This window comes from Penaeus japonicus, unplaced genomic scaffold (assembly GCF_977035675.1).
Source record: "Penaeus japonicus unplaced genomic scaffold, GWHDUDI00000001_assembly GWHDUDI00000008, whole genome shotgun sequence".
Taxonomy (NCBI): domain Eukaryota; kingdom Metazoa; phylum Arthropoda; class Malacostraca; order Decapoda; family Penaeidae; genus Penaeus; species Penaeus japonicus.
In genome coordinates, this window is record NW_028234410.1 from 975,178 (window position 1) to 996,754 (window position 21,577).

The 21,577-nt window shown below is 38.4% G+C and overlaps 2 protein-coding genes across 4 annotated transcripts in view; one reads left to right on the top strand and one right to left on the bottom strand.

Moving 5' to 3' along the window:
* Window positions 1-6,998, top strand: LOC122253195 (sin3 histone deacetylase corepressor complex component SDS3). Of its 2 annotated transcripts, XM_043016061.2 has the most exons (9): window positions 1-210; window positions 1,475-1,538; window positions 2,728-2,841; window positions 3,290-3,491; window positions 4,947-5,054; window positions 5,509-5,680; window positions 5,951-6,032; window positions 6,256-6,340; window positions 6,531-6,998. In XM_043016061.2, exons 1-9 carry the CDS (start codon window positions 81-83, stop codon window positions 6,627-6,629), a joined length of 1,056 nt encoding a protein of 351 aa, XP_042871995.1. In that variant the 5' UTR covers window positions 1-80; the 3' UTR covers window positions 6,630-6,998. The 2 variants fall into 2 exon arrangements, with proteins under 2 accessions (XP_042871995.1, XP_042871997.1); XM_043016063.2 differs by lacking the exon at window positions 4,947-5,054.
* A 4,326-nt stretch (window positions 6,999-11,324) lies between these two features.
* LOC122253196 (uncharacterized) overlaps window positions 11,325-21,577 on the bottom strand; it is a 23,220-nt gene continuing 12,967 nt past the window's right edge. For both annotated transcript variants that reach the window (XM_043016064.2, XM_043016065.2), the window contains exons 7-14: window positions 20,463-20,529; window positions 18,883-19,014; window positions 17,245-17,338; window positions 16,944-17,018; window positions 12,912-13,066; window positions 12,021-12,300; window positions 11,721-11,899; window positions 11,325-11,561 (exon numbers count right to left, since the gene is read on the bottom strand). In XM_043016064.2, coding sequence (XP_042871998.1) covers window positions 11,523-11,561; window positions 11,721-11,899; window positions 12,021-12,300; window positions 12,912-13,066; window positions 16,944-17,018; window positions 17,245-17,338; window positions 18,883-19,014; window positions 20,463-20,529 — 1,021 coding nt within the window. In that variant the 3' untranslated portion in view covers window positions 11,325-11,522. The remainder of the gene's footprint in view (window positions 11,562-11,720; window positions 11,900-12,020; window positions 12,301-12,911; window positions 13,067-16,943; window positions 17,019-17,244; window positions 17,339-18,882; window positions 19,015-20,462; window positions 20,530-21,577) is intronic.

Consider the following 21,577-nt stretch of genomic DNA (forward strand, 5'->3'; position numbering starts at 1 on the left):
TGCACGAACGCCTCTGTTGTTTACATGGAGTGAGGTCCGAAAGGGAAGCACCAGTTTTGTCTTATGAAATTCAAGCAATTATGTCCGATTTAGCGTCTCCCAGATCGCCTGGCTCAGGTGAATTCGGCCATGATGACTTCGACTACGACGACGATAACGACGCAGACTTCGAGGATTCGCGAGACTATGAGGACAGAGAAAGTGATGAGGGTGAGTTGGACGCAGTCCCGTGAGCATGTATGGCAACTGCACACACACTGTTTCTTTTCAGCCACTCATTACACGCCTGATTGGTTTCTGTAAAACCATTTGTAAATTCAGTAGTTAATGTCATATTCTGAAGTAATCCAGCATTCATTCTTGTCCGTCAGGTATGTTTAAAAAAAGACAATCGTACATACATACAGGAAAATAAGTCTAATTTTTACAATAAAACATTGGTAATAGCAATTCTTCAGAATAGGAGTACATAAAGCAAAGCTGTATGCTTTGTGCTGGAGCATAGGTGGTAAATTTTCTGAATAATCCCGCATTACTAAATACCACAACAGGGGTATTGATGGATTCCTCTCAACCTCTACTGTTCACATTTATTGGAGATAATGCACGCTTCCAACCCTGGACCCCACAGTCTGGGTCCCTTTTTTAAGGCACTTCATGCTATCTAGTCCTACTTCGGGGCATATTTCGTATGCAAAATCTTAACCCAATTGCCTACCTGTTTCTAGTTTTGAATTAAGCCCTAACTGTATTATAAAAATATAATTTAAAATCACATGTCACATGAAGTATAATGACAATTTACATATTGATTTCAATCAAAATATGCAGTATAAAGATATATCATGAGATTTGTAGGCTATATATTTTTAGAAAATATGTACAGGATATTTTATAAAATAATATTTAGTTTTCAGTCCCTATGAAAGGGTGAAAAATTCAGGGATCAGTGTAGAAAAGTGCCTTTCCTCTGTGTTCATTTGGAAACTTTCCTGCATTACAAATATTTTTTTGCTTATCTATTTTTGTGAACACAACAACTGAGTATGGTTATTGGTTTTGCTCTATGATACTTCTTCAATGTATTTCTAAGTTATATACATATTTAACCAAATAAAAGTTCTTGTAGTATTTCCAAAGAAGAAAATCTCAATTTGGATAATTACACTTCAGTAGCCTTCTATACACTTTGACAAAGCTAAAAAAAAAAAGAAGGATGAGCTAAATTGCGTCACATTGAAGGGAGATTTAGCTTAGCTGTATGCTGCTTACAAGGAGGGTGCCGACTTGGTCACATGCACTGACTTGAATAATAGATGGAAGGTAGAGTGAATATAAAAATGAAATGCACTGAGCAATGCTGGCATACATGCTCTCTTCTTTATCAGTAAATTCAGAAATTAGGGATGTTCAGTCTTCATTCATTTATATATTTCTAGAATTAAAAGTATATTAGTATTCATTCTCTATTCAGATACTGACCTGGGTAGTGAAGGAGAACAGAGAGGAAAAGAAGAATATGCTGGAATTAAGGAACAGTAAGTACCTTCACTCATTTCTCTCTTCTCTCCCTCCTTCCTCCTCCTTCTTCTTCTTCTCCTCCTCCTCCTCCTCCTCCTCCTCCTCCTTCTTCTCCTCCTCCTCCTCCTCCTCCTCCTCCTCCTCCTCCTCCTCCCCCTCCTCCTCCTCCTCCTCCTCCTCCTCCTCCTCCTCCTCCTCCTCCTCCTTCTCTCTCTCTCTCTCTCTCTCTCTCTCTCTCTCTCTCTCTCTCTCTCTCTCTCTCTCTCTCTCTCTCTCTCCTCCTCTCTCCTGCTCTCTCTCTCTCTCTCTCCCCCCTCCCCCCCTCTCTCCTCTCTCCCTCTCTCTCTCTCTCTCTCTCTCTCTCTCTCTCTCTCCCTCTCTCTCCTTCTCTCCTTCTCTCTTCCTCTTCTCCTTTCTCTCTCTTCTTCTCTCCTCTCTCTTTCTCTCTCTCTCGTTTCTCTCTTCTCTCTCTCGTCTCTCTCTCCTCCTCTCCTTCTCTCCTCTCCTCTCCCTCTCTCTCTCTTCTCTCTTCTCTCTTTCCCTCCCCCTCTCTCTCTCTCTCTCTCTCTCTCTCACTCTCTCTTCTCTTTCCTCTCTTTTCTCTCTCTCCTTTCTCTCTCTCTTCTTCTCTCTCTCTCTCTCTCTCTCTCTCTCTCCTCCTCCTCTCCTCTCTCTCTCTATTCTCTCTCTCTCTCTATCTTCTCTCTCTCTATCTATCTCTTCTCTCTCTCTCTATCTCTCTCTTCTCTCTCTCTCTATCTATGTCTTTTCTCTCTCTCTCTCTCGCTCTTCTCTCTGTCTCTTCTCTCTCTTTTCTCTCTCTCTCTCTCTTTCTCTCTCTCTCTTCTTTTCTCTCACTCTCTCTCTTCATTTCTCTCTTCACTCATTTCTTCTCTCTCCTCTCTCTCTCACACACACCACACACACACACACACACACACACACACCACACACACACACACACACACACACACACACACACACACACACACACACACACACACCACACACACACACACACACACACACACACACACACACACACACACACACACACACACACACACACACACACACACACACACACACACACACACACACACACACACACACACACACACACACACACACACACACACACACACACACATATACACACACACATACCTGAGTGTACATTGATGAAGTTTCTTATGCGATATATAGGATGTATCAAGACAAACTGGCCCAACTGAAGAAACAGCTGCAGCAGCTGCGAGATAACACACACCCGGAATACAATAAAAAGCTGAAGAAGATTGATGCAGCATATAAAGAGAGGTACAGTAATGTTTTAGTGTGTGTGTGTGTGTGTGTGTGTGTGTGTGTGTGTGTGTGTGTGTGTGTGTGTGTGTGTGTGTGTGTGTGTGTGTGTGTGTGTGTGTGTGTGTGTGTGTGTGTGTGTGTGTGTGTGTGTGTGTGTGTGTGTGTGTGTGTGTGTGTGTGTGTGTGTGTGTGTGTGTGTGTGTGTGTGTGTGTGGATGTGTGTGTGAGAGTGAGTGTGTGTGAGCTTGTGCATGCTTATGTGTGCTTGCAAATATGACTTACTACTTTGTCTAAAAGAAAGGAGGGATTTCCATTTTTAATGATGTTTAGAAACTTGCCTTGTTTTATTCTTTTCTTGTTTACTTTTCAATCCATTCTATTGCCATTTTGCATTTACCTTTTATTTGTGTATTTTCTTTTATGCACACTTCGTTTCATCTCATTGTCTTTGATCGATTAACAGACTGCGGTTAAATGACTTGTGGAGGGGAGTGGAGATTGAATGTGTGGAGAGAGATTATTTGGCCGAGAAAAGATTAGCAGGAAAAGAGTTTGAAGAGAAGAAAAAGGAACTGAAAGAGAATCTCCTGCTGGAGCTGGAAGATAAGAAGAAAATCATCGAACAGGAAAGATTCACATTAGAACTCACAGGAGACTCAATGGAGGTTGGTCTGAATATATTGTCTTTTAAGCTGTCAATAGAACAAGCTCATGTGTACTGTCCTAGGATGCTATTGGTGCTTAAACTGAGTCTTTTGTCTTTGATGACCTGAGAGTTGCCTTTGAGAAGTTTTTGTTTATTTGAGTTTTGGGCATGGTCATTTTTTTTTTAAACATAGGTTTGTTTTCTAAACCTCAAACTTAGCCACACACAAAGAAAAAATATCATGGCAGGTTGACTACCTGAAAATGAAAACTATTGGCTGCATTAATATTGGCTTGAACTTCAATAATCCCCTACTACTGCTGTTTATATTTTATCCAATGAACCGTCATGTCTTCCTTCTGGTCATATGCCTGTGATTTTTTTACGTAGCCTCATCTTCTTTATAACCCATTATTTTTTCCTGCTTTATAATTCATATTAGGACATAATATGATATTTACAGAATGTAACAAACAAAATGCTGTAAGATTTCAATAAATTGTTTACCTATGCGCTTCACAATATAGACAGAACAAATAGTGTAGTAATTATTTTGTTTTGCAAGAGACAACATATTCCTTAGCTGTTAGTATATGAAGGGCTAAAAATCAGACAAACCACAAACAATATTGTTATCCTATTAAACTAATAGTTATAACAGATGACCAAGTTAGGAGTAAGGTCAGCAGATCCTGAAGAAGTGAGTTAGAGAGATAAAAAAAATCTATGAAAGAAGGGTTATCATCTGAAGGGTTACATGCTTGAGAAAATGACAGCAGAGAAGACAATATGAGAATGAACTACCATAAAAAGAAAATAAATCAACAGAGGGGAGAGATTGGCAGCTGAAGAGGAAATGTATTAATTGGAAGAGCAAAGGAAAAAGGAAACAGACTGAGAGAGCAAGAAAAAAAACTTTCTCAAGTATAAAAAGTTTTTCTTTAATGACTAAGAATAACAACTGAAGAATGAGGACAAGGGATGTAATTTGAAATTTTAAGGTTTAATCATTATATAATGCTTTAAGCTATATATTTAGGTACTCTTTTTTTAAATTAATGTTTGTACATATGCTCAGACAAGTTTCAACTGTGTTCTGCACTTGACCCTTTATGCTGATAAATGCAAGAGAAGGTGTATGACTTCTGAATTTTAACTAAAGTATATTAGTGAATATAATTAATGAATTAGGAATGCACTGCCAATGAGTTCCCTACTTGACATGCATTTTTGCAACATAAAAGGTTAATTGCACTTGCATGAATGTTCATATGGCTCCATGTGTGTGCTTGCATGAGCATGCACGCTGTACAATCACACAAAGACTCACATTAGTGTATGTAAAACCACTGATAAATAAGGAATGTGTAGCCAGTATTTTAAAAATGCTTGTTGCTCGCAAACAAGCTATTCATACCAGACAGAAAGTCTTGGGTGTCCTTGGTGAGTCATACCTTTTATAATTCCATATCAGACAAGATATGGAATGGTAAGGGAGTCACCAAGACGTTTATTGGCGAGGCTTAAAAATCTGGCACCAAGTAGACCCCTAAGCCAAATCCTGAGGCCCAAAATTGATGCGGTGAGTATGCCTTCATTAGGGTCATGATCTTGGTGTGTTCAGAGGGACTAGTGCAGTTGATGCTTTCAGTACATCTTCCCAGTATTATTTTTGAGAAGATTCTCAGGGAGAGCAGTGGGGGATAATAATAGTTTCAGTGGCATTATATCAAGGTAAATGAGAAGGTTAGAATCATGGAATAAACTCAAAATAGAATCCTTTTCACTCTCATTTTCAGCAGCATGCTTTAATATGAGGATAACAAGTGAATCACAGCCGTACATTTTCAAAAATATTTATGATTTCATTAAAGTAAATAATTCACCTTTGACTTTATTCTGATTCAAGATGTATCTGAGTTTATTTTTATTTCCTAGAAATAATGTTTGATTATACAGGCCCAGTATTAATCTGAAGCTTTTATGCATTCACTACATGAGCACTCATTCCTAATACTGCCTTACATTTCTCACAGTATAAGCCAGTTTCAACTCGAAAGCTGCGTCGAAGAGGCAACGAGCCTGCACCGATTGTGGAGAAGCGGCGCAAACCTGTCTCTAATACACTTCAACTCCTGCTTGAGGAACGCGAGGTGGATGAAGACTTGAAGCTGATCAACAAGAGCAAGCTAATTAATATGAAGAAAAGTAGGTTCAGAGATTAGAAGACTCTTTACTCTTTCTTTATATATATATATATATATATATATATATATGTATATATATATATATATATATATATATATATATATATAATTTTTTTTTTTTTTTTTTTTTTTTTTTTTTTTTTTTTTTTTTTCTAAATTTATTTGTAGAAGATATTTACAACTTCAAAATATTAAGTTTCATCTCAAATTTCCTTTTTAATAATTCAAGAGAATTAATAATAGATGACAACATAATCTGTTTGCATTTCAGCCTCACCTGCCATTGCGCCTCCAGAGCTTATTGGGAATGAACCAAAAATAGAAAATGGAAAGCTCTATTTTGATAAAAAGTGGTATGTAGTGCAATCCAGAGTTGAGAGGTTTCTTGTCAGTTTTAATGGTTTCATCAAATCATATGATGGCAGATATAGCACTGAATCTAATCTCAGTCTGTTATTAAAGTAATAAAAGTAAATTGAACAATTCTATGAAGAGTAGATTTTTTTTCTTCATAAAATTTTTAGATTGTCTTGTCAATGAAATACCTGATGTATGACCTTAATTATTTGTTTACAGGTTTCACAAGGGCCAAGCTGTGATGATTGAATGCAAAGATGGAACTCGGTTCAATGCTATTCTTACTGTTGCAGGAAATGATATGGTAATTTTCAACAGATATTTCTTGTGTTTGCATGGCAGCTTTTTGGTTTGTACTTTATTATGGATTATTTTTACTCCAGAAAACCAATGTAAATTTAGCAATATTGAAGCATAATGATACATATGGTTGATATACTTTTTGAAATGATTTATTTGTCTGAAGAAATTGAAAAGAAATACTTTTTCAACAGATTATGGTGAGAAAAGTACCAGACAACATCCGCTTGAAAATCACCCTGGCCCAATTGGCGCATGGGAAATACCTGGTGCGCCGTAGGAGTTCAACGTGACAAGCAGAGGATGCTGTGGGTCCAAATTTCTTTTAAACCTGACTGTGAATATGAAATATGGCTGGTCAACAAACTACCTTTAATGGAAGTGGATGTGCGGAGTGGCAGTAAGGTTTGAAAAAGAGTTAATGAGTGGAATAAAATGAATCTGACTATTATGGTGTTGAAGACAAAAGTGGTGGACATTGATGTCAGTGTCAGGATTACAGGATGGTGGATTCTGTCTGCCTCAACACTATATGCAAAGTACAACAGTAGATTTAAATATCTGTTAAATGGTGAGAGGACTTGAAATGCATTTAGACTTAAGCAAGAATTTTTTATTGGAGTACATTAAGTCTTAACTGAATTAAAGATAAATTTCTCACAGCCTACTTTTATTGAACCTTTTCCTGTCATTATTTTGAGAGAGAAAAAATGTTAATCTTTTGAAGAGAACGACAGCTTAACCCATTCACGCCGGGGCAGTTCCGGCTTTGCGCGGTTGCAATACTGGGGTTCTCGAACGCATAAGCCTAATGCCTCTAGATTCTCGGGCGCACAAGCCGCAAGCCTCGGTTGCCCGCTCGCTCTACCCGAGCGCGCAGCTTCCCCTCATAGCGCGTCCAGGGCGTCTGACGCTAAAACCACAATACATGCTATCACGTCACCCGGCGTGAATGGGTTAACAAAATTTTGACTGTGAACATATATTCATGAAATGTTTTATGAATTCACACAGGATCCTTGATTTTTTGGGGATTCAGACCTTTATAGTGTAAAGAATTTCCTTCATACTCAGATATTTCATCCAAAATTTTAAAAAAGGAACTAATCTTAGACAAACTAAGACTGATGATGAAAATATATGCTTGAGCCAACAACTCTTTATATCAGGGAAACCCCATGTGTCCAACTCTAGTTTTCCAATAAAGTACTTAACATAGAATGAAATATAGAAATCTAGTATTTCAAGGGTTCAGATGTAAAGGGTTAACTCACTGCAGACAGGTGTCATGATATACATAAAACAGTTTTTGGCCTGATGGCGGGTGTTGTTAACTAAAATTGTAGTATATGATCCATATTAGCTCATTATTTTCTCTGTACTCAGTGTGATAGAAATATTGCTGTTTTATGGGAGGACAAAAAGTAACTTTATTTTTTCATATTTTTGTGTGCTCATGAACAAATAAGAAACATATAACCACCTACAATAAAGCTAACATGAAGAGGAAGGAAACCTGTGCTTGTGACTATGAGTGCCACAGTGAAAAGCATCCATATTGGCACTGGAGCACATTTTAGACACTGGGTATGGATTGAGTCACCTTCCTCTTTTCGTTCTGCCTGCACATCCTTCATAGGCGGTACTTTCGAGCAAAAGGTCATCAACTTGCTGTGTGCCATCGCTCTATAAAGATAGTAATTACTTTGAATATGACTATGAGACTATGAATGGATGCCATTCAAGGCTCTCTCTCCTGCTTGTGCCACCTAGTTTTGGGATGTTAAGTTAACTTAATATTACAGTAATTATGACTGCAATTGCCATCATCACTCACTCCTTTCTCATAGTACAATAAAATAGAACAGTGATCCAAAATCCCCATACGTGATGTACATCATGGCACCCGTCATCAGGCCAAAGTTCCTACGTCATGTATGTCATGACACCCATCTGCGATGGGTTAAGTAAAATGGATTTAACCCTATGGTGATGGTGGACGTAACAACCAAACTAGCAGTCAAACCGGTTGTTCAACTGGTGGCATTGGCTAAAAATTAGAGGGATGAGGAAAGTTTTTTCTCTGCCCTCCAAGCAATGCAGATTACCCTAAATGGCATTTTTCCATAAACTGGTCACAGAACGAGGGTTTAAGCTGACTTTGGAACCCTAGCTACGTTATAGCCATAATATTTCATGACTGTGTGTGCTTCAGCTGTTATTAGATGCTGATGTATTGACACCCAGCTTCATGCACTTTTTGTTGCGTCACAGCAGTGGTCAGCCATGAGTTGGGTGGCCCAACTCAATCCTACAGAGGCTGGTTCCCCCAATAAGCTGTGTTGGGGGGCAGTAGAAGGCTGATGGGCATTAGCACAAAGCAGTCATGAGAGTTCAAGGCCTCATCAATGGGACTGTGGATGATAACCCAGCACCCTCAGGGTCAGCACTAGTCTCAGGACCCTGTGAATGTCAAGACAACTGACTATGGTAATGGGATGCCTACTGACACCTGAAGAAATGAATGCAGCATAAAGTGAGAGGACAGCTCGATTAATGCCTGTGTCTGTGGCATTTACACAAGCCACTTTCTCCAGTGCTGCCCCAGAGCCATTTCCTTGTATCTATAAGCACGATCGACATATAGAATGCGAGCTTCAGTTAACAGTCTTGGACAGACATAGAGACTGAGACTGGTGATGTGGAATCCCTCATTAAGCCATGTTCAAGCAGGGACTCCCACTCTGGTTGCAACAACAAATAACAATGCACCATTTCCCGTCAGCAGATTTGATGGCAGAGATAACAATAACCATCATGCCGTATGTGTAGTTCCACCTGCATGACTAATACATGCCTACACAATGGACTCCACATGTCTTTGTGCTATTCCTCATTAGAATAAAGGTTTCAGGAGGGTGTCATACTACCCTTGACTTTTATCCAGGTACTCCCTTCAGGTCACCAAAAAGTGTCAAGTCACCTCCTGGCAGATGACTTGTCAACTTGTGGTTGATGCATGATTGCTATGAAAAAATGAGACAAGGTTTAGTTGGTGGCTCAAGGGGGATGGGGTAAATTAATAAAGAGAAAAGCGAGTCCTGCGCAGTACTTCTAGATTACCAAAATTCTTTTGCTATGTGATGGCAAGGACATTTCTGTTCAAACATTTGATGTTAATTTCCTAATTTCTAACTTACACAATATAACTAGGAAATAGTATATTAGTGAGAAATGTCAACTAGAACCTTGTTTTAATAAAGTTCACCATTTTGGATCTTCTTGGCAAGGCATTTTTTTAATCCTTTGTGACAGAAACTTGGCCCACCATTATTTTTATACTCTATCAATTGGATGTAAAATTTGGCTCCTTTAAAAGAATCCCTATAGTTTCTTTAGTATTTTTTTTTTTTCCGTTGACTTAGAAAAGTATTCCTTAAATAAATACTGAGAAAATGGAGGGGATTAAGGCAGCACTGGTCCTTGGGAAGTTGCTGACTTGAAAGAGCTCCTCATGGATTGTAAGAAAAAAGCCTGGGTTAAGTATTTGCCAAACCATGTTTATCACTGCCCAACTGCATGACTTCGTATGGATTATAGTTAATAAATTAATTAATGTCATGAGTCCTTCCTTGCATCATCATAAAAACAAAAGCATTTTAATCTTACCCATTTATCCCTATGACGACGGTGCGTCACACTCGTGTGACACAGCTAAATTCCCGATGCCGGGGCGTCATGCCAGTGTGACGTTTCTAATGCAATATTGCAATGGCCCGGTGTAGGGGTTTTCGCGTAGCGCATACCTCGTCGGGAAAGGGTTAATGCCATTTTTTCATGGTTTGACAAATGGTAACATGAATATAAATAATTTCGCAATACTTACATGGACCTACCTGGTGAGGCCATTATTTGATAAAGTTACCAAAATGTCAATAAAGGCAGAGATTTTCTTAATTTTTAAATATTGCCTGTATGTTATATTAACCACCTACCCTAAAGTAAAATTCATAATAAAATGCTAAATATGAGTATAGCCACCAGGGCTGGCCTCAAGCCAATTGGACCCTGTGCCTAAGGGGCCCGCCATACTCTAGACCTTGGTGCAAGTTGGCCGGGAACCAGGGCTCACCAAAACTGTTCCCGATTGAACCCACAACTCCTAAGGCTGGCCCTAATAGCCACGTATGTAGCCTATCAGGTGCAAATAAAAGGGCGAATGGTACCAAGAAAAATAGTAGAGGAAAAAAGAAGGATGCTTGACTTTACCAATGACAAAACAATATGAATATTTTATCCCACTGAACCACTGTTATATATAGGCATTAAAAAAAATCAGTAGAGATGACATTGACAATATTGTTTTAAATACAAATGTCTCATTTCACTTTTATTTCCTATCTCCACTTACTCATCTTGTGATTTCTGAGCAATGAAGATTTGTTTTTTTCCTAATACCAAAAACAATGGTTGGGACATGGTTTGATTTGTGGGAGGACACTCAGAAACTGCCTAACCAACCCCTGCCCATATTTTGATGTGCAATTAAAGTTTATTTTACTGGTTTACTGATAGTCTTACTGAAGGTCTGGTGAAGACTTCTTTGAGAGAAAATGAGATGATGTTGTGACCTCACTAAGATACCCAAATATGCAACCCTGACATTTTGTTACACATTTAGACGAGAACTTTTTTTCTAGTTTTGCTCCCCTGACCTTTAACCCACTCTGGACGGGTGGTACAGTACTGTACCGCTCATTCAAAAGCCCAGTGGCCGGGCGGCACAGTATTGTGCCAGCTATTCAATTGATTTAGGACTAATAATTTGAACGCCCCGGCATTGTGACATTCAAGGCTAGAATTCCCCCGTCGTGGATGGGTTAAGTGACTTTTTATACATTTTGACCTTGCCATAAAATCCTTCCTCTGCTCATTGATATGACTGATGATTGCTACAAAATATAACATAAGGAAGAAAAACCGCTTGGTATGAGTTAAACTCAATTTATTAACATGGACTTGTATAAATATTAACATCATTACCAAATATCAACAATATTTTCTTCTCATGTACCTACTTCTACATTTTCAGTTAAAATGTACAATTATCATATCATACATATAGTATTAAAAGGACACTGTCCAACTTATGTTTCTTCCAGTATAAATGGTACAGATGCTCTGTACTACAAATTACTTCCTCCTGACACGTCCACACTCAATACCTGAAAAAGTTACAAAATACAGTCAAATCATTCAGTACTTTATTTTCTTTTTCTTTTTATTTTCTTTTGATTCATTAAGACTAGTCTTCCACAATCAAAATCTATCATACTATAGTATCAGATAAAAGTTGCACAGATAATGATATCTTCTTATCTTACCTGGCCTGAAACTTTTGCAACAGCCTGATTTTGAGCTGGCAACCCTTGACCTGTTTTTGTGACAAGCTGCATCACCTTTTGCCGTTTAGGTGCTGGTTGAGTCTGGCCTGTGTCCAGTTCATTCAACTGCTCCTCTGCACTGGACAACACTTGTAGTATAATAGGTCCATTTGTCTCACCTGAAACGTAGTAGGATTTAAATATCTGATTCATATTGTTTGAATATATATTCATATCTAAAATCAAATGATGAAGCAAAGCGAGAGATCTATATTTCTATCAACTGTTCTTAAAACAAACCTGTCAGAGCAGCATATTGTTCTGGACTCAGTGTTATAACCTGAGTAACTTCTTGGCTCTCTTCTGCAATCTCTTCCACTATACTTTCCACACTTGATGATGAGAGGAGAGCTGGCAGGCAAGGTGCCGTCAAGGTTGACGATGAGTATGAAGACTCAGACTGCTTATTTCCATTTCTTTGTGAATTTGAGTTTGTATTGTTTCTGGATCTTGCAGATTTATTATGATCAATGTTAAGGTGATCTTGCTTTAATGTGGCTGTTGGAAGCAAAGGCATTTCCTGCAAAGTAGGTGAATTTCTTTTTTGTATTTGGCGAAGATTTTCTTCAAATATTTCAATTTGACACCAACAATTATCTATCTAATACCAATAACTGATAACTGATCTTTAATAAATAAGATTCCATCACATGTTTAATAATTTTCCTCATCATTCTGATAGTTCATCTAATACCATGGAATTCAGAACATATCCAATTATTTCTAATTGATCTTCAACCCATTCACGCCAGATGACAGGATGTATTAAGTGTCATGAGAATATTTTGCCAGATGACGTTGTATTATGCCATAATCCCTCCCTCTAAACACATTTCATATCATTATGTATGTGTATATACTCAAAGGAGTTCAATTTGTATTTTCATGTGAAAATAATGTGGAAAAAAAACTATTATCACCCTGTTGAGTCAGTCAGGTAAAAAGCTAACTAAGAGGCACAGCACAGAATTAGGAAAATGAAAGCCCTGGCGCAAATGGGTTAACAAAAAGATTCCTCCACATGTTTAATTATATTCCTCATTATTCATATAATTTCATATTAGGCAGGGCAAACACCTAAGGACAATTCAAACAAATGACGAGAACATATAATAAGAGAACCAAACGAACCTGTTTTATCAGCTTTAAAGCTTGTCTTCCAGCCTCTGTAAGGTGCAGCGTCTGGCCATGTGCTACTGCTGAAGTCACAAGAGTGGAGGAGTCATCTACTGGCAGCAGAGCAGCTTGGGCTTTCAGTAATTCTAAGGCAGCTGCACTTGCAACATCTGGAAGTTATGTTTCATGTAATCACACATTCTCCAGATATGTACAAATGGGAATTAATGTTCATAAATTTTAATTAAAATATAAATCATTCAGACATTTGGAATTTAAATAAGCAAGTTACATATATAGTGCACTTCCAAGGAAAGCATAGAGACTGATGTACTACAAAAATGAAACAACTCTTGAAAACAAAAAGTCCAGAAGTATATTAACTCCTTAACCCTCTCTGGACGGGTGGTACACTACTTTACCGCTCATTCAAAAGCCCGTTGGCCAGGCGGCACAATATGGTGCCAGCCATTTAATTGATTTAGGCCTAAGCGTTCGAAAGCCCCGGCATTGTGACATGCAAGGCTGGAATGCCCCCGTCGTGAGTGGGTTAAGAATCCATATTCAAGGATATTCTTGAGGTGAACAAAGAAAATCAAGGTAGAACTTTTATTTTTATTTTTAAAGTAGACCATTAACCCATTGGTTGCGGATTTCAAGATTAGTGTATACAGCTTTGTGGTGGTAATATTATATATGGCTCGGAGGTTCGTAGCGGTATTTATCTTACGCTCAGGCAGTGTGGGAGACCGCACTCAAGGAGCTTGACATCTGTTTTCCATTTTGTAGGAAAACTGGTGAGGTAAGAAAATATCCTTATTTCCAATATTTTTGACTCAGATAGCAAGTCTTTTGAAGAGATCAGCAATGTGATAATGTAATGAAATAATTCCTATTTTAGCTCTTCATGATATGATTATACCTATGAATCTATATAACAGTATTTGATAGTAAATGAAAAAGAGGACTTGCATCATTTTTGTGTTTTTTTTTCAGAAACGATAAAAATGGCTGGACAATCAGTAATTGTTTCATTTTACCAATGTGATAACGTATTCTTTTGTGAGTTTATTTTTCTTGGAATTACATGTGGGGAATAAAGATGGGAGTGAAAAATATTCATGTACTTGCATGAAACAAAACCAAAACTTTTTTACCCATGTATAATATAACACCTCAATACTTTACCTTGTTATGATAGTTTTCATAACAGGTAAAGACACAGAGTGATACCTTGCTAATTAGGCACTCAGCCTTTGTTATCTTTCATTTGCCATGTGTGTAGCTTGTACTTTTTTTCCTCTATTTCCCTTATCACGTGAGGGTTTCTCCCTTGCAGTCAAACAGCTTAGGTACATCTGGAAGGTACCTACGCAACAGGCCTCTCACCACTTCTTCCCTTAAGAAAAGCTGCTGCCCAACCTCCCCACCTACTTCCTTAAACAAAAGAAAGCCATTTACCATCACCATATTAAACAGGTACTTAAAAACTTTTTTATACCACTTGAGGTTCCTCCTCAAGGCTGGATATGACGAATCGAGTTGGTCATTTTTATTTAGTCAGTCAATCTTGGCCATTTCTGATGTGTGCATTGTGGAGAGAATATGGATGGCTTTTTTGTCCATCCATTTCAGGCACAGCATGCCAGTTGATGTACTTCTCTCCAGCTCATTCAATATCAGTTTATTTATGAAATCTCGAGGCATCCACTTTCTATTAGACCGCATAGTCCCACAACCATTTGTCCTCCTTCCCTGGAGCCAATGGAAAAGAGCAGGGGTTGTGCACCAACTGTTTACATATAGACGGTACCCTTTATTCAACACTTCCGCCAACTACATCAAGTTGGTGATGACCTTATGTGAAGCCGGCAGTTCCCCTTTATCTTGGTCCGTATAAAAGTTGAACGAACACATGTAACCACATGTTGGACGTGATGACACACAAAGTTTGTATATCTTTAGCCCAATCCGAGCTCTTTTCATCGGGTTATAGGTGACAAATCTCAGACGGACCCAAAATTTCCATAAAGTTTTGTCAACAGTAATCCGTCTGGCAATTCTTTTGGAGAAGCTCGACTATGCGGTCGAGCTTCCACAGCCTGTTGTCCTCGTCTTAGAAATCATCACTAGCAAAGTGAAGGGCACTAGATACTTAATCAAATCTGTCATGAGGCATATGTTTTAGAAAAAAGGGTGCCTTGTGAAGGTATTCTTTAGACCAATGCTGTGAATGGCACAGCTTCAAAGAGATTCCCAATCATAAGTCTTAGTGCCATCCAGACTTGAAATTCAGCTAGAGTCACAGGGCTCCACCTGCTCTCGTGTCCTCTTACCCAGCTTGGGTGAGATTCAGCATACCTGTAATGGATGATAAACATTCAATGGAGTTATAGCATGACATTGTATTCAGAACATGAATTTTTGCATCTTTTCGAAATGAAGGGGATGGGAACTTACTTGTTCATTTCTTCCATGATGAAATTCAGTATCTCATCTGTGAAAAAAACTTTCAAGAATTCGTGAGGTGACTTTGAAGCACCAAGGTTTACCCTCAAGCCTGATGTCACTGTAAAAAAACAAACTTTTGTGGCACATTTTCTCTCCTGCGTGAATGAATGCGATTAGCATACTCTGATAATGGCTCATTGGGCACAATATCACTATTGTGCAGCAACACGTTTAGGACACTAGGAGCCAATCCCATCTTGTATGCACTGCTGCCTTTTGCTTCTGCAAACACTACAGATCACCTGATAATGTTTTTTTTTTTTTAATCAAAGTTAATGAATAATTCTACCATCCACCCCATAACTTTATGAGTTTATTATAAAGAAGTACTCTTAAATCACGGCACATCACATTTTACATGGGCAGCATTTCCCTAAAGGTGTAGGTAGGGGGAGGGGAGAGAATCTTGATTTTTGGTAGTATTATGACACAATTGACTTAAACTCATGAAGACCTCCTCATCTGCCCCATAGTGAGAGCAAAAATACCATAAATACTGAGACAGTAGACTAAAGTGGCTTTACATCTTATCATTTGTACTGCATCTATATACGCACTCACTATAGACCAGACAGTGAGGGGGGGGGGGCATTTACCATTTTTGTTAGAAATGTTGAACTAACGCCATTCACCCCTTAGGAAGCACAAAGTACACATAAGACAAAGTACAGCAGTAATATTATGTGCTCATGCACTCCTAAAGGAGCAGATGAGGGGTCATCTGTATTAGATTACTTCTTATTTCATCAATATGGTTATTGGAGATTTATAAAGGGTCTGTTATCTCAAAAGTAACAAGGCCACTGCTAACAAGCATGAATGAGGCTCAGAATAACTTAATGGTTACTTTCACATTCGGGTTCCTGCAATGCTTAGAATCAAGATAAGACCTTATAACTTTGTAGGATGACTCACTAATGGTGTAGATATGTTTTGTTAACCCATTCACGCCGGGGCGATTCCGACTTTAAATGGTCATAATTCCGGGGTTTTCGAACACATAAGCCTAACGCCTCAAGATTTTCGGGCACACAAGCTGCGAGCCTGGGCTGCCCGTTCACTCACCCCGAGCGGCAGCCTTGCCCAGATATCTCGTCACCGGTGTCTGACGCAAAAACCACGATACGTGTCAGTATGTCATCCAGCGTCAATGGGTTAATAAAACCTATTTTCATAAAAAAATATATATATATTTCTCATTGAAACAGTGATTCAGGGTCCGTCCTTATACGCACACAGCTCACAGTTGACTGGGTACATGGTGGCTAGCTGCTGCCTCAACAGACAAATAGTCTGTTGCATTAGGCCTGTGCATCTTGAAATACCCCAGCATAATGTGTAGGAGCCAAAACTGCCCCAGCATTAATGGGTTAATGTATTAATAATCAAACATACTAAATTAAACCTTTACTTCCAAGATTTTAAAGACATAAGTTTTCTAATCATTTGCACCCTGTTACTGTTTCAAGTCTTTTTCCTTCATTCAACAGCCTTTGGTTGAAGTAATTTGTGTACAAAACCACATGTAAGCCCTACCTTCCGTGCCTTCAGATCCCTTAGATGTTGCCTCTGCTAATTCTGCCAATGTTGCTAAGACTGAGGTGTTTTGATCTGCAATATACAAAAGGATTTTCAGTTTGTTTAACTCCCTAATCAAGTACCTTGGTACATAAAATGACGAGAAAATAATAAAACAGATTCATTTAAAAATAATTTGCTTGTCAGCTAAAGCTTTATTCATTATTCCTATGAAAAATTGCTATACAAGAGAACATTAGAAAGAAATAAAAGTTTGCATATCACATGTTGGTCTCAGTGCAATGATACCATGGCTCACCATCTGAATCATCTGCAAGAATGGAATGAGGCAGGTCGCCCTCCATGCTAAATCTTTCTTCTGCTTCCTTCTTTACCTGGCCTTCAACTGGCTCCTTGTATAACATGGAAAAAGGAAAGGGAATGTTAATATAGGAAATGATGAAAAGGTCATCTTTAACCCACTCATGACGGGGGCATTCAAGCCTTCCATGTTACAATGCCGGGGCTCTCGAACGCATAGGCCTAAATCAGTTAAATAAACGACGCCGTATGACATCACCCAGCGAACGGGCTTTGAATGCTCAGTACTCGTGGTGTACCACCCGTCTAGAGAGGGTTAAAGAGAAAAGCAATGTTTCAATACAGTGATATGCTAATGATATGGAGAGCAGTTCAAATGCAATTACCACTATGGTTTGCATCAAATTGTGTGAAATTTCTTGTGAGGAGCATCTGCCCTGCCCCAAAACCAGGATATTCATAACCTTGTTTGGATTTATTTTTTATGTATTTTCGCCTACTCCTGCTTCTGCCGGAAATGAAAAGAACGATATAAATAATTATACAAAAAGCCATGAAGTGATATTGTATCCCCAGCAGCAAGTGCTGCCACCACATGATGTGATATCACATCACCTGCCCTTAACTGGGTAAGCAGGCTGTAGGTTTCAATAAATAAATAACTATTCACTTGTATTGCAAACTTGGTGGCAAATACAAGTAAACAAATAACACTTGTTACAGCCATTTTGACTTCTGCTGCTATCTAATGAACTTTAACCCCTTCACTACAAACAGTAGAAAATGTGCCCCCATGCTAAATCCAAGATGTCGGTCTGTGCCAAATTTTAAACGTCACTATTGAATATAACAATTTTTAAGCCAAACCTTAACAAGTTTTAAGCCAAAACTCAACATAATCATCAAGTACTATATATCAAATATATGGATAATCAACCTCTTCCCCCTGTGCATGTGACAAGTTATTTACATGTGTTGGGAGGAGGGTGAGAAGAGTGACCTTGGTGAGAGACCTCAGTGACTCAAGAGGACAAAAGAAAATAGTTGAAGTAGTATGGTAAACTAATCATAATAAGTTTTATATTTTTACATACTGTTCCATAAAGAAATAAAATTATTGCTAGTAACGCCCATCCATACCTCCCTGGTATAAGCAAATCACACTCCTATGTAATAATAATGAAAGTCAAGCAAGCCATCATATCATATACAACCTATATTCTGAAAGATCTCGTACAGTATCCGGAGGAAAAAAATATCAATTACAATGTTTTTTGTTTTTTTTCATGAATGGTGGTTAACCCATTGGAGTCGGTTGACGTGATGACATGTTTTGTGGTTTTTGCGTCAGACGCCAGGGACGAGATATGAGAGCAAGGCTGGCGCTTGGGGTGAGCGACTTGTGCGTCCGAGAATCTCAAGGCATTAGGCTTATGCGTTCGAAAACCCCAGTATTGCGACCGTGCAAAGCCGGAACGGCCCCAGTGTGAATGGGTTAAATAGCACAACAAAAGTGGATAAACTAAAATACTTTGAAGGTAAACAACAAATTCCAATGCCAACTATATTTGAACAACTAAAAACTTCAAACTCAATACAACAAAACTATAACAAAACATTTGTCTAAAGCACTTACTTCTTCATACTCCTCTGTACAAACCTCCTCTGTTTTGCACACAACAGGAATAGAGTTCAAGTCATCAGTGACATTCAGAGATATGGACTCCACTGCTACTGCCTCCTCTTCTTCTTTGTAGTTCACACCTTCCTGAAAATTAATAAGCCATTACAGGAGTTGAGAATCTTCATTTAAGAGTGCTTACTTTCCATATCTAATACCTGTTGCAATTTACATGCCATTCCCCATTTAACCCATTGTAGACAGATGTCATGACATGACATGACCAATTAGGCCTAAAAGACAATCATGAAGTATTAGGACTGTTATAGTGCTAGCTTCAGAGCTACAGGTTTCCAAAGTCAGACTAAACCCTTGTTTCGTGATGTATTTATGGAAGAATATTCACAAGGCAAGTCTATGCTGTCCAGAGGGCAGAGAAAACATTTTTCCTGTCCCTCTAATTTTTAGCCGATGTGTCGGTAGCAGTTAGGTCGTTAGGAGGTCCATCCGCATTAGGTTAATCATACATGGTGCATCAATACTGTCAGGTTAAGCTGGTTAAGCTAGGTTTGTTTACACTGTTACTGAAATAGTAAATATAAAAAATAAATCATATTATCTAATGGTTACTTCTCACAATGCTTGCTTGCTTCAACTATTATGATTGCATCTAGGAAAATTGCTTCATATATTTATCAGTCAGAATATAATCATATAACTGCTCCTTTAACTCCTACAAACTACAAGCCTCAGCCCTCCTGCACCCCCCCCCCTCCCAGCTGGAAATAACCAACATTTTCAATCTTTATCAGAAGCAAAGCTGGTATTTCATGTTTAAAGACCTCAATTTTATACATCAGAAAATGTATGTAATATGCTGGTATGTCATATAGTTATTGTGTAGAGGTGTATCAAAGTTGAAGATCTCTCTTGAGTATCAGATATACTGGTTTACCCTTACCCATTCTTACTGAAACTGACAGGGAAATAGCCTGGCAGCTTTTCAAAAGTAGATGGCAGCACGTACTTGCCTAACAAATATTTTCCCTTTTATCCATCATGAAACAAGGGTTTAGGCTGACTGGAAAGCTGAAACTAGGGCTGTTACAGTCACAATACTTCATGACTATGAGCACACTTTAATTGAGAGCTGTGTCAGGTGTGCATTGACATCTTTAAGTCATAATCCAAGCCATCATGCATGTCGTGCTATCCATCTGCTATGGATTGACATTCATCTATGTGCTCAATGGCCCATAGCCCAAGTCACCTTCCTCTTCTCAACCTCTTCTTTTATTGGGGATAATTTTGTTTTCTTTTCATGTTTACAAAAATGTTGAAAATAAAAATAAATAAACTTGATTTTTGACCTAGTGTAAAGATATGGGCTCTATACTATAATTTTAGTTATTTACAATATTGAGAAATCTTGCCAGATGGCACATATAAGCCTTGTAATATAGTAAACAAAAACAAGAGCAAGAAAGACTTAGATATGTCTTGTGATGCGCCTTCCCTCTGAATAAAAAGAAGAGAAAAAAAGAAAGCCCACCCACCAATCAAAAAAAAAAGAATAATATAAAAATAAAATTCACCTGAAGCAGACGTACTATCTGTTGATGTCCTCTTTCTACTGCTAAATGGAGAGGAGGCTTGGAAAATCTGAGGGAAAACAAAATAACAATATTCATGATTGCTTTTAAAAAGAACATAAACAAAAAGTGAGAAAAAGGAAATACAAACAATAGATCAAATCAACAATCAATTATACCTACATGAAGAAGCCAAAAAATTGCAGTCACCATTTCTATAACAGAAGATCACAATAAAATAAGTCGCCTGTTTCCAGATATAAAACGATTTCATAAAAATGCGTTTTTCTATGAAATGTTACTACTCTCCTCCTATACCACTATATTCCTGAAGCTTAAAATGCTGTCTTGTATATCCAACAACTCAAGTTCTATTCAGCCTTTAACAACCATGCAAAAAAGGTTAAAGAACCTAATAAATAATATATATCCCACTAAGTAATGTATGGCTGCAGGTGATTCCCTCATGACTACCATCAGTTGCCAGTTGATCCTTCACCTTCCCAATAACACCAGTGGGAGGAAACTGACCAGCAGGAGCTGGTTGCTTATCTAGGTCTTCAGTTCCTGATGGGCTTCAAGCCCAAGCCAGATATGAAGCTGTATTAGTTGCAGGACCCTCTATTTGAAAAGCCAGTGTTCGCACAGACAATGCTTAGGGATAGATTTTCATGGGTGACACAGAATTTGCATGTGGCCGACAACAGTGTTGATCATCCCACTGATGAAAGCTTGTGAAAGCTGTGATTGAATCTCTCAAGCTCTTGTGAATGTGTTCTGCTTTAACCCATTCATGCCAAGGCTTATATTTGCATAATGCTATTCCCTCTGGCTAGATAGCAAGCACGTACAGTGACTAAACACAAGATCTCTCCCGACACGATATAGCGCTGCACCTCTATGAGGATTTTTCACCCGTCCACTTTAACAGGGTTTTTGTATTTGTTTACATTATTTTCACAAGTGAATAAAATGTGTCTATGTAAAAAGAACTCCTATGCTTATCTACATACATAACGACATAAAATACATTTTGAGGGAGAGGTCATGACGTGATAGGACGTCATCTGGTGGGAGCAAAATGTTTGTATGACATGATATCACATCACCAGGCACCA